This window comes from Pituophis catenifer, unplaced genomic scaffold, assembly GCF_029215685.1.
Source record: "Pituophis catenifer annectens isolate HBS135680 unplaced genomic scaffold, rPitCat1.0.hap2 SCAF_1, whole genome shotgun sequence".
Classification (NCBI taxonomy): Eukaryota; Metazoa; Chordata; class Lepidosauria; order Squamata; family Colubridae; genus Pituophis; species Pituophis catenifer.
This window is the reverse complement of record NW_027256881.1, coordinates 97,163,498-97,177,489: the sequence shown is the minus strand read 5'-3', so window position 1 is coordinate 97,177,489 and position 13,992 is coordinate 97,163,498. Positions and strand designations below refer to the sequence as shown.

The 13,992-nt window shown below is 40.2% G+C and overlaps 1 protein-coding gene across 1 annotated transcript in view; it reads left to right on the top strand.

Annotated features, from left to right (window-relative positions):
* Positions 1 to 2,895: 2,895 nt before the first annotated feature.
* RFX6 (regulatory factor X6) overlaps positions 2,896 to 13,992 on the top strand; it is a 47,649-nt gene continuing 36,552 nt past the window's right edge. The window contains exons 1-4 of the mRNA XM_070953012.1: positions 2,896 to 3,118; positions 5,329 to 5,485; positions 7,808 to 7,931; positions 11,362 to 11,423. Of these exons, the coding sequence (XP_070809113.1) occupies positions 2,896 to 3,118; positions 5,329 to 5,485; positions 7,808 to 7,931; positions 11,362 to 11,423 (566 nt within the window). The remainder of the gene's footprint in view (positions 3,119 to 5,328; positions 5,486 to 7,807; positions 7,932 to 11,361; positions 11,424 to 13,992) is intronic.

Sequence of the window (13,992 nt, the reverse complement as noted above, 5' to 3'; positions counted from 1 at the left end):
TTGTCTTGGTGCATACACTCTCAGGGTACATGAAAGAAAAGATACAAGAAAAGGCAACAACACTGGAATCTCTGTGTGTATATGTATACAGGCACATGTATAAAGTACCAAAAGACAACTTTCCATTGATTCTATATGCCAGTGGAGAAGTAACTGTTACATTCTTGTAGAAAGACATTGTCTATCAATGAGTTATTATAGTATGGAACAAATTATGTAGTTGTACAGACATGAGTGGATTGTAAAACATTACTTGAAATAAAGTGGTGCTTTCTGCATTGCCAGCCAAGTGAAGATAATAATCCTGGTTACGAAGAGGAGTGGTAGACCAAAATGATATGGTCCAAGATAAATATGGTATTAAATATGGTCATTTCTTCCCCTTCCCGCAAGGGTGGGGGGGAATGGATATTAGGCTGGCAGCAAGTCAGAAAATGTCAGTCTGAGGTAACTGTTCCAAAAAATCTCTTCCACATGATCTAGGTCAGAGATGCTTCAGCAAACACAGCTCGAAGACATGACTGGATGATGTCATGTTCAACCTACTCAGCCTGTCAAGAGGACAGCCTGAACCGCCTTTCCTGCTGCAGCTGTCGAGTGGGGTTTTCCAGTTTTTTCCATCCAGTCTTGAAGCACATCATAATAAGGATATGGGTGGGGCCAGCAAAGCTCCTATGGACCACCTGGAGCCGGTGTGGGCACCCACTCCCTTTTTCCTGGCCCCTCATTGCGGGGACCCCTTCCTTTTGCCAGTAGGAGAGTGAGGGCTTCCCACTCTGCCAAAAAAAGAAAGAAAGAAACTCTTTCTCTTCCTTCACTTCTCAATTCATGGGTAGAAGGAGAAGCAGGGAGAGATGGAAGGGAAGTAGTCTTTTTCGGTGCCAGCTGTACCTAAAGAGATACATTTATCCTATGCTGTGATAGCTGAAGCCCTCCTTTCCCCACTTCCCTTCTCATGGGGTTGTTTTGCCTGTCAAGCTGTGCCTCCTCCACCCCATACATCTTCTTCCTGTGGTTTTGGCATTGCAGCACCTACTTAAGGTGGGTAGGTATTCTTGACATGTATCTGGTGGTCTTTGTCATGAAGGGAACATTTTTAGCTGCCTCTCCCGGGTAAATGGATAAGATCCTCTTCCCATCCTCTCCTTTGCCCCAAGGCAAAGAGCACAAGGGGAGAGGAGGGTTCCTTTGATGCCAGTTCACTGATCATATTGGAAATGATCTTGTCTGCTCCAAGACAAGAGAAGGGAGATGGGGTCTCTCTCTTCTCTCAGTCCCTACTCTTACTATGGGTGGCAAGCAAGCATGATAAGAAGTGAGGAATGGACAAGGCTATAAAAGCAATAAAGAATGGTCTCCAGGGGTGAAATCCTACAGGTTCTGACAGGTTCTGGAGAACTGATAGCAGAAATTTTGAGTAGTTTGGAGAACTGGCAAGTACCACCTCTAGCTGATCCCAGAGTGGGGTGAGAATGGAGATTTTGCAATATCCTTCCCCCAGGATTGGGGAGGGAATGGAGATTTTGCAATATCCTTCCCCCAGGAATGGGGTGGGAATGGAGATTCTGCAATATCCTTCCCCCAGGAGTGGGGAGGAAATGGGGATTTTGCAGTATCCTCCTCCGAGGAGTGGGGTGGGAATGGAGATTTTGCAATATCCTTCTCCCAGGAATGGGGTGGGAATGGAGATTCTGCAGTATCCTTCCCCCAGGAGTGGGGAGGAAATGGGGATTTTGCAGTATCCTCCTCCGAGGAGTGGGGTGGGAATGGAGATTTTGCAATATCCTTCTCCCAGGAATGGGGTGGGAATGGAGATTCTGCAGTATCCTTCCCCCAGGAGTGGAGAGGGAATGGGGATTTTGGCGTATCCTTCCCCTGCCACGCCCACAGAACCGGTAGTAAAAAAAAATGAATGTCACCACTGTTTTCCCAACGCAAGGACTGATAATTCCCTACCATCAGAGATCTGACAACAAAAGACCCGAAGATCTATTGCTGCCAGTTATGGCACAAGAAACCATATTCTCCATCCCATCCCATCCCACCCTTTCCCTCCTCCCCTCTTGTATGCACAGGCGGCTTTGTTCCTGTGTAGCAGACTGGGGTTGAAAGCACTATCAGAGCTTGTTTTAAGCCCACCACATACTTTTCTTCCCTCTCTGGCCTTTGAAGGCCAGCGGCTCAAAAGAAGCCTCAGACACACACCTTTGGCTCGAAAGCCATCCGCCACATTCGTCAGATAGGTGGAAAACCACATTCGGGCCCCCAGCAACGTGCTGCTGAGATTCTGCACGTGTTCAGAAGCACTCTTGTGGTGGTTTTTTCCCGCCTTCCTCCCCTCTTCTACGGTTCCGGTTCCAGTCCCAAGGGGGAACTGAAAGAAGAGCTCCAGAGAGCGTCCCACATTTGGGTGTGTGTGTGTGTGTGTGTGAGAGAGAGAGAGAGGGGGGGGGAGAGACTGGACTGGGGTCGGAGTTTACTCTAGCAAACTTGAGGCGGGGCGGTCCGGGCTGAGCTCTTGACAATCGGTGGGCAGGGCTTGTTACTGTGCCCGGGCCGGCTGGGAGTTGTGGCGCAGTGATCTCGACCCGCGGTTGACTCTAGCCACCGACCTCCTCCTCCTCCTTCTCCTCCTCGTCCAGGACTGGAGCCCGAGCGCGTTTTAAAAACCGCCCGTCTCCCTCCGTCGAGTCAACTCTCCAACCCGGCCTCAGCCACCTGTCCGTCCACCATCGCGCATCTTTACCCCCCCCGGACCTTTCCTTGCGCTTCCCTCTGCTTGGCTCCCGAGCGATCCTCCCCTTCACCCGATCCCAACTGCAACCCACCCCCCGCGCCCCGGTCCCTTTCCCCGACGCTCCATGGACAGGAAAGGCTCCGAGTCCTGAAGAGGCGATGGCCAAGTACCCGGCCAGGGTCGACGGCGCCTTTGCGCACAGCCAACCCTTGGAGGACTCCTATGGCGAGCTGCTCTCCAGAGGTTTGCTTCAGGTTTCGCCCTGCGGAGAGCCGCTGTCCGAGGTCGATTCGCTGCGCGGCAGACTGCAAGGGATCAAGGCAGGTGAGGGCGACTTTCCAACAGGTTCGGAGCTGGGCGGAAAAGCAACTGGGCGCCTCGGTTGCCTTCAACCTGGTTAATATCTGTGCCACTTTCGGTCTGAGGGGAACCTGCTTCATCACCTGGCTGGACCTAGAGGTGTCTGTGTTCAGCCGCCTCTTCTGATGGAAGGTCGGGATAGACTTCCGCTTGGGCACTTTCCCTTTTCCATTCCCTGATTCCTGTAAATAGGATAGAAAAGCACCTTGCTGGCCTTGGGGAATTTCCATCTACTATGGGCCTCCCCCCCATCTTCGTGGGGGCAGAACATCCTATGGTGTAAGTGAAGTCTTGCTGCCAAGGTATTGGGGGACAAAAATTTTATCCACCAGGATGCTGCCTTTGGACAGTATAGGAATAAAAGGTGACACTTGTACAATTAAAGTGATTTAAGTCTGCCTTGCTCATTGGCCCCGGGAGGAAAGGAACATCATAGGGACACAGCGGAAAAAAGATACTCCCAGGGCATGTTTCTGCTATGGGCAGATTCAAGATGGGAAAGGCTTGTTATGGATTATCAGTCAAATCTTGAAAGAGGGTGCCAGGTTGAGCCCTGGATAGCCATGGGGAAGGGGAAGGGCTCCAGCATAAACACATTGTTGGCTTCCCCTGTCACTTATTTATTGGAAAAGTCACCTGGGAAGAATTTCAGCCCAAAAGAGACCAATATGGTCGTAGTGAAAACATGCATTTGCACTGTGTCAGTCTTTGAGATGAAGAGAGGTTGGGTAAAGATGCTCAAACAAACAAACAAAAAAAGTTTGTTTGAGGACAACAGATTCAAAGATGGAAATGTCATTATTCTGTACCCAGTGGATATATGTTTATGGAATGTTTGATGCAAAAGTTTTGCCTTCAGTTATTCAAAATTCTTCATGTTATACAAAATGAGTGTTATCACTTTGTCTCTTACCTCTGATCCTAAGAAGCAATTTCCATATCTATATTTATGTTTATCTATCATCTACCTCTATCTATCTATCATCTACATCTATCTATCTGTTTGTCTGTCTATATCATCTATATATCTATCTATTTCTGTCTATCATCTATCTATCTATCTATCTATCTATCTATCTATCTATCATCTATCTACTTCTAACTATCTATCTATCTATCTATCAATCATCTATCTACATCTATCTATCTATCTATCTATCTATCTATCTATCTATTTCTATCTATCTATCATCTATCTATCTATTTCTATCTATCCATCATCTATCTATCTATCTATCTATCTATCTATCTATCTATCTATCTATCTATCATCTATCTATCTATTTCTGTCTATCATCTATCTATCTATCTATCTATCTATCTATCTATCTATCTATCTATCTATCTATCTATTTCTATCTATCCATCATCTATCTATCTATCTATATCTATCTATCTATCATCTATCTTCTGTGTATCCATATATTTTTCCATATATCCCCATGCATATATACTCCAAGTGGAAGTGGAAATATCCAAAGTCTCTTTGATCTTGCAGAGGCCTCTTGTATTTATCTAACTGCTGCTTTACCTACCTGCAGATATATGGTGCAATGTTTTCTGATGCTGGAGTTTGTAATTTTCCAAGTGATACAGAATTCTTTATTCATCTAAATATCTAAAGGCTCAAAGCCAACATGCAACAAACTGTTGGATTTGGGTTTTGGCATATGGAATGAGGGAGCAGCATCACATTTTACAATAGGTTCATATAGTCAAAATGTTAGTGTTTCTTGAAGGGACTTCCACTGCTTATACATGTCATTTTTGTTTATTTTCCTTCTCAAATGGCCTATCTCTTACACTGTATTGGCCAAAGAGTCCTGTACCAAATCAGATTTTCTCAGTAAAGTATTTTTGTTAGTGTAATCTCAATAACATTTTTCCTGATTTTTATATTTGGATGAGAAAAACAGACTTAAAAATACCCCAAAATTATCAGACATATGGAGTCTGCAAATCATGAGATTATCATTGTACAGTAAGCAAATGGACAAAAAAGTACTTTTCCTACTGCCTTCATTTCCATTTGCATCATCAGAGAAAGTTATAAATGAATTAAACATTTTCAGTGATTAATCTGGCAGCTGTTGCCCCAGATATATCATCCAATACTCAACAATCCATTGGAATATATTTAATTTTATCTACATAGCATTATTTAATCTAATCTACAAGATAGAGAGGTAGATAAATACATACATTCTCTTTTTAAATGTTTTGGCACACAGAAATTCATTTCAGAAGTGAACCCATTTCTTCAGAAGATGAGGATGGAGAGAGTCAAGAAAACAAGATAAAATCTCTGAGCAAATATTTGCCTCCAAAGAAAACAATCACTCAGATTATGAAGGACAAAAAGAAGCAGACACAACTCACTTTGCAATGGTAGGCTAAACAACCAACGAAGCTTTAATGTATGAGAAATTATTTTCTACTATACAATGTGTGCTAGTTAGCTTTTTCTGTATTGTCACGGGAAAAAGGAAATCTTGTCATCTGGTAGAAGTTACAATGATCTCAAAATGAGGTTGCATGCAAATGTCACACAATGTCATTTCCCCCCATCATCCCTTGTGGGTGGTCAAGGACGAAAGTCAACTGCCAATAATTTTAGACAAGAAAAACTCTATCAATGCAAGATTTATAAAAATAAATCTGAGAAAATACATTGTTACTATTGTAATTCAGCCATCTAATGTAAATACCTGTTTTTGTGAAAATTTCACTACAGTTTCACTTAACTGGATTATATATTTTATGGAAAGAGATTATAAATGTATTGATTTAACTGAACTTTTCTGTTCATCTGTTTGGTTGAAATTTCAGAAACAATATTCCTTTTGGGCTTTTTTGGCCATAAATGGAATGGAATGGAATGGAGTGGAGTGGAGTGGAGTGGAGTGGAGTGCAGTGCAGTGCAGTGGAGTGCAGTGGAGTGGAGTGGAGTGAAATGGAATGGAATGGAATAGAATAGAATAGAATAGAATAGAACAGAACAGAACAGAACAGAACAGAACAGAACAGAACAGAACAGAACAGAACAGAACAGAACAGAACAGAACAGAATAGAATAGAATAGAATAGAATAGAATAGAATAGAACAGAATAGAATAGAATAGAATTTGCAAAATTCTGCAAGAGTGGTCCAAGAAGTTATAAGTAATGTTTTGTCTACTATTGCTTATAGCCTTTAATAAAATCCTAGGCAATTTCAGAGTAGTATATTGTAGTCATACATTTTTAACATTGTACCTTGGCTGAGTTCAAAAAAGGCTAAAACAAAATCAGGTTTAACTGGCTGGCATTTGGATGGAAGGCTGCCAAAAAACCGTCGGGCTGTAGACTTGATTGGGAAGTGGGAAAAATATTCCAGAAAGCAATGATAAGCCTCTTTCATTATAGAGCTGGAGAAATTACCTTGTGGCAGCCATTGAGCCATCAGGATTGCCTCTTTTTTCCCCTGCCAGTGAACACTTGTGACTAAAGTAGAAGATTGGAATAGGAGATATCCAGGTGCAAGTCATCACTCAATCCTGTAGCTCACTTGGTGACTCCAGGTCTGTCCTCCTATCACTGTTGTCATGATGGGAAGGGAGCTCCCAGTTTGCTGTGCCTTGGGTTTACAGAAGAAAGGCAGGATATAAATGTGACATAATAACAATAGTAATCTCTGATAATGAAGTACTTAACAAAGAAATATATACAAGCATTCTGTAAAAGTTGAGCTAATAGATAGTATATGTCATAGTAAACCAAGTCTAAACCAATCTGAGACCAATTCTCATATTTCTACCTGCCTCTTTCTAGTTGCCAACCGTTTGCAGGAATTAGCAGTTAAGATGTTGACTCATAAATTCTTAGCACTTATTAAAGCCAATTGAAAAAATTAATTGCCAGCCACAGCTGAATGCTGATGTGGTGGTTCTGATGCTAATATATCTATTTAGCTACATAACTGCAGCTTTAATTCATCTGAAGCTCATGTTTATATTTTTAGTAAAGAAACTAATAAAAAAAACTATGTACAGTAATCACTTTGTGGTCAACAAAATAATTGCTTTTATAGATGTAATGAAATTCCAGTCTAGTTTTTTTCTCCAAGTTTTAACACTGAACCTGATATTCAGCCCCCAAAAATATCCTGTGGATTTATCACATCATTTTCCTACTTGTATGTCTACCATCCTGGGCACAGCAAGTGACAATTTCAAAGAAGCATTTCTGTATGTATGTGTAATATTACCAATCCCAATCAAAGTAAAGGATGATTTTTTTCACACATGACCAAGCAACAGCTTTTCTTAATTTCAATTAATTATATACATTAGTAAGTCAACATTACCATTTGCAATGGGACCTATGAAGAATTTCATAGGACCACTTCTTTAGTTACTAGAGCTTAGTTTTTTGGGGGTTTTAATGGTTTTAATTGTGATATTGTTCACTGCTCAGTCAATTAGAATGAGATAGACAGCTATAGAAATTTAAAGAATGGAATGGAATGGAATGGAATGGAATGGAATGGAATGGAATAGAATAGAATAGAATAGAATAGAATAGAATAGGTAGTGGGGGGAAATTAAAATATTTTATACTTTGAAGGCTAAAACCTCTCTAAAATATTATAAGCTTGGTAGTAACAGTGAAAAAATATGGCAAAACTATAAGAGCCATTTTTAAAATCCTTGGCTTGCTTTTTATCTACAGGTTAGAAGAAAATTACATTGTCTGTGAAGGAGTTTGTTTGCCCCGATGCATCCTTTATACTCACTACCTGGACTTCTGTAGGAAGGAGAAACTTGAGCCTGCTTGTGCTGCAACATTTGGGAAGGTAATTAACCCATTTGATCTTCTTGCCTTATTTAGTCTTAAATTAGAAGAAAATTTCCCCTTGACTTATATAATTAATAGCTCTGACTTGTTTGGCAAAAACAGGATTGAGGAAATCTGCAACTGATGCATCTTAAGAGTAGTTTAAATCCTGCTGCTGAGGGGATATTTGTGGCTCTATTTATTTTCTAATATGGAAGCAAGAGGTTTGCAGGTTGCTTTAAGGCAGTGTTTCTCAACCTTAGCAATTTGAACATGTGTGGACTTCAACTCCCAGAATTCTCCAGGCACATCTTTAAGTTGCTAAGCTTGAGAAACACTGCTTTAAGGAGTGTAGGATATTGGAAAGGAAATAATTAGCTTGGCAAAGTTGAAAGTAATGTAACTTTTGTGAGGAAAGAGTGCTGATTGTAGATATTTTCCTCCCCCAACATCTACTCTACTTAAAAGCTGGAATCATTTAATCAACGTGAGAGGTGGCCTTTCCAAATTAAATCCAAATTACTAGGAGCTGGTGAAACTAAATACCAAGACAGCTTCAGAGATCAGTCTTTTTCAAACATCCACAATTGCTTCCAATTGCCTTAAAAAACCCGAAACACATTAGTTTAATGAAATTTGGGGTTCACATCTCCCTATGATATTAAATGACTCAGAACCAAGAGAACACAGCTGACTATAAACATTTTAAAAAATCCCTCTTCTAGCTTTGAAAATAGCAGGATTATCTTTTTTTCCTATTTGCTACCTGTCTCCTTATTTGTTTTAGTGTTGATTGCTGGGTTATGATATCTGTTGAGGCAGAGACTATTGTTTTGTCTTCAAATGCTCACTGTGCAAGTAAATTTCAAAGCCAGGCTTTAGACTGTATCAGGTTAGATAAACCAAGGGGCCAAGGCGGAAGGCTTCTTCGCAATCGCATTTCCATTTAATGTCAGAGTTGCTTCTCTCAATTAGCTATTAAATTGATTTGCCAAAGGAACACACAGCTTTTGGGAAAGTTACTAATTGAAATGCAATTGTTTTATAGATGTATGGGGGTACGAACAGTGGTGGGATTCAAAAAATTTTTACTACCTGTTCAGTGGGCGTGAGTTGGTGGGCATGGCCAGGGAGTGTGACAGGCAGCAGTTGGCCTCCTGCACCCCACTGGGAGCAAAAATGGGCTGGGGGGGGATGCACCGCCCCCCCCATGCCCCGTTTTGGGCCTAGGACTATGAATGTATGTATGAAGATGTATGAAGGGCTTGCCTTCAGATGTTGAGGGTGCGCCATCACTCAGTCTTTTAAGAAGAGACTGCACAGCCACTTGTCTGGAATGGTATAGGGGAGGGGTGTCAAACTGCTTAAATTTGACCCATGGGGCCGGCCTGGAAATATCAAAGGAGCAGCCTGCAGTGCCTCTGCTGGTCAAAAATGGGCTGCAAGGCCTCCACGCGGCCCACTTTTGGCCGACAGAGTGCTGCTGGAGGCCGGGGAGGCCGAAAATGAGGTGTGGGGGCCCCGGATGTGGCCCCCCTGTGCCCCATTTTGGCCGGCAGGGTGCTGCAGGAGGCATGCATTTCGTCTCGTCTCTCCACCTCCCCCACTGGCCCATGGAGGAGAACTACAATTCTGATTTGGCCCTCAAAGAAATCCAGTTTGACACCCCTGGTATAGGGTCTCCTGAGACTTGAACTAGAATATCTTCATGGTCCCTTCTAACTCTGTTATTCTGGTAGTTTCATCAATGATATTAAAAGAGCTACAAGCCTCACTTGTATCAATTGGGCAAACTTATTTGACCCCTTGTTCTTCATGTAGTAGAAAAAACATGAGAGTGTTTTTAGAACTGAGTGATACATTTTTAGGTGTGCAGATTTTGCATTCGAATGACATAACAGTGGGACTTGCTAGTTCAGGCAAGAAATATCTATAGAAAAAAAAATCCCTGAAATCTCACTGAAAATCTCTGTGGTAACAGTATCACTTGTCTTGTTTCATTTAAACTGATAGTCATTCCTTTTCCAGTTTTCCAGTATCAAAGGATATTTCCAAATCAAACTGTATTCCAAACACTATTCTAAGATTCTTTGGGTGGAGCTACAGAGCATGTATATGAAGCTGTAATGTAGATGTGTTCTCTTATTAAATTTTTCATCAGTTGAATTCTGATCCACATGACTGGTCACTATCCTTCAGCTCTACAATAGCATTGTTGAATGAAAGAAGTATAATTCAAAAAGCTATTTCTGTCTAGCTGTCTGTCTACCCACCCTTTGGGACTAAAAGAAACATATCTCTACAGGCATATGTATGTATGTATGTATGTATGTATGTATGTATGTATGTATGTATGAAATCACTGGACTAGGGCTGCATAATATCTTGGTTTACATAGCTAGAACCTGGCTAAAGAGACATACACATGAAACCTACAAAAAAGATATATATATATATATATATATATATATGTATGTATATGTATATGTATATGTATATATATATATATGATTTATATGCCGCCCTTCTCCGGAGACTCCGGAGACTCAGGGCGGCTTACAATGCGTTAAGCAATAGCCTTTATACTTTTGTATATTTATACAAAGTCAGCTTATTGCCCCCACAATCCGGGTCCTCATTTTACCTACCTTAGAAAGAATGGAAGGCTGAGTCAACCTTGAGCCTGGTGAGATTTGAACTTGCAGTAATTGCAGGCAGCTGATGTTAATAACAGTGCTTTAGTCTGCTGCGCCCAGGGCTCAGCAGATTATTGGTTGAATTCTGATATTAAGCAAGTTTCTAAGCACCATTCTATTTTTATTCATTCCATCATTTACCTCTTTTCAAGACCCCAGTCTTCCAATAGTAGTTCACGACATGATAATTCAACGTGAATACATTTTAATAAAGCCAAATTCCAATAAAACTGAATTTTAAGATAATTTTGTGGGAAATTGGAGGAGGAACAATGGGGTTTTTTTAAGGAAGGGAATTTCAGAGAAGGATTTCTGTTTAATACAATGTACCTCTGATAAGCTTTGATGGTAACATATCCTATTAATTTTATAGAGCAAATGGAATAGCAGCTCCTTGGAATAGTATAACTGGTTGGGTTATACTATTCCAAAGAGACGCTATTCCATTTGCTCTGTAATATTGGGTCCCTGATATAGGTCTCCAGTGTGAGTAGGGGGTTGGACTAGATGACCTCCAAGGTCCCTTCCAATTCTGTTACTGTTACCTGTTACCTTTGATGGGAGCATGATCATATTTTGTTGCAATTTCCACTTCATAAGTTTAATACTCTTTTGCCCCTGATCATTAAAATGAATTTAACAAAATTAATTACTTATAGAAGGGCCAATTAGAACAGATATTGTAAGAAAGTAAAAATAAAATCATTTTGAATTTACCAGTTTCAATTGTTTAATATTTGACTTTTTCTTTAGACAATTCGACAGAAATTTCCTCTCCTCACCACTAGGCGGCTGGGTACAAGAGGCCATTCAAAGTAAGTTCTTAGGAGCTACACTTTTTAAATTCATGCTTATCTAGACAAAGTCATGCATTCTTGATAGAGGTAGATGGAATCCAAATGTATTATTAGCTGAAAAACACTTTTTAGAGTAACCAATCCCAAACTGACAATGGTCTATGTTTCGTTGAATCTCAATTCCCAGAATTCTCCAAGAGACACAAACACCATGCTAACTAGAGGATTATAGGAAGTGAAGATCCACATATCTGAAAGACATCCAGATGTGTGGAAATCTGCTATAAAGGGTATAGCATGGTGTAGCAATTCCCATGTTTCTTCTGAAGTTGCATTGACTTTCTTACAGAAAACCATAATTTCCCATTTCCCACATGTTCCAGATCCTTATAATCTCTGAAAACCCTTTATAGAGAATTGGGAGGTATATTTGGGTTACAATGGAAGGGATCATGAGGTGATGGAATAGCACCCCAAATGACATAGTACTGTAGAGAAGTTCTCATTATATTTTTGTTTGTTTATTGTGTACTTTCCAATCAATGTTGACTTTAGCAACAGCCTGGACAAGTCCTTGCAATTTTCTTGGCAAGATTTCAGAAGAGATTTGCCATTGCTTCCTAGGGCAGAGAGAGAGTGACTGGTTCAAGGTCACCCAGCTTTTTGCCTAAGGCACAACAAGAACTCAGAATCTCTCCATTTCTAGCCTAGTGCCTTAACCGCTATACCAAACTGGCTGTATATTTTTATTTAAAATATTGCCAATGTAGTCTTCCCCACCCTTACCCCCTTTTCTTATGAGGAAAAAAAAAGGAGAAGACTTTAAATGATGGAAATTCTTATGTGAATTTCCTGGTCATGAAATTGTTTGAATTGAATGGATACGGAAAGAAGTTCATTTGTCAGCAAATGGGTAGTGAAAAAATGAAGAAAGGAAAAAAAAAAGAGAGAGAGAGAGAGAGGAGAGAGAGAGAGAGAGAGAGAGAGAGAGAGAGAGAGGGAGAGAGAGAGAGAGAGAGCTTCAGGGATAGTGTATGAATACTTTTCTGGGGAGGAGGGAATGTGTAATTTTTGCTCATTCATTCATTCATTCATTTATTTATTCATTCATTCATTCATTTATTTCGTTAAGCATGCATTAGGTAACAGATATAAGTATAAACATGATTATGAATACATGAAATGGATAAATATAAAAGGAAACATTAGGACAGGGATGGTAGGCACACTGGTGCGCTTATGCACCATTTTATTATTATTATTATTATATTTATATAATATATAATTTATATAATATATATTTAAAATGATATTATTCATCATTTTTTAATTGAATATTCGTGATTGTGATTGTAATAAGGCAATTTCATCATTTAAGAAACCAGCACCTTAGATACTGAGTGAGTGCAGGAACCTTAGTCTCTTGCTGTCTAGCATAATAGGTTTTGGAAAGACAAGTTGGATTAGGCCAAAAGTACATACACTTTGGCTGATAGGGATTGGAGTCAAACAATACCCGCAGGAACTGAAGGTGCTCATTTCCTACCCACAATAGAAGCCTTATAATGATAGAGGAATTTATTACATTGGTAGTGTGTTTAATGATTGCTAACTTGGAGGAATTCTCTTTTGAGCCGAAGGAAGAAGATGTGAGACTTGAGTTAAACCAGAACGAATGCCTGGCATTTCCTGTATCTTTGAGAAGACAGGGCATTTCCCAGATTTTTCATTTGCATTCTGTAGCTGGCTATCTTTTGTGCACCAGGGTCAGCCGATTTTTTCCCCCACAAAAATATCTTGTTGTTTTTTTTCCCCTGTTCAATTGTGTCTGATTCTCAGAGACTGCTTTGATTAGTCCCTGCAGTTTTCTGGGCAAGGTTTTTCAGAAGTGGCTTGCCATTGCACGCTTCCTAGGGTTGAGAGAGAGTGACTGGCCAAAGGTCACCCAGCTGGCTTTGTATCTAAAGTGAGATTAAAATTTATGGTTTCTCAGTTTCTAGCCTGATGCCCTAAATACCACACTAAACTGGCTTACATATTTGCTCTTGGAGCAACTAAAATTTAGTTACCAATCTCATAGCGTTTTTAACAACTTGTGTTAATTTTATTTACTACATTTCATAACATTAATATTTAAAGTAACACACAAAATAATCATATCATGGTCTTCTGCTTTTTTGCCTGGTGCTTTAACTACTGTAAAAAAAAAAACTGTCTCTCTTCTAACCTATAATTGTTATAAATTACTGTCAAGTGTTTTCTGGAGTTTCAGAGAAAATTCCTTCATAGAGATGACAGGTGACATTCAGTAGAGTGTGCCACTGCTATCATCAGATCCATTGCTATTATCAGATCCATTGCCTTTAGTTGCTACCATAGTTCTTACTATCATAGCAGCAAACAAGGTGTGGTATGAGGAGAAAAACAAGGGACTCGGACAAGAGAAGAGTGAAGAAGAAAATAAAGAATTATAATGAGTAGAACAGTAATGCAAAAGCATTATAGATCAGCAGTAGAGAACAGCAAATAATGTTTAAGTCAAGTGTACCATTAAAATGAAACTGAAATGAAGGAAAAAGAGGAGTCA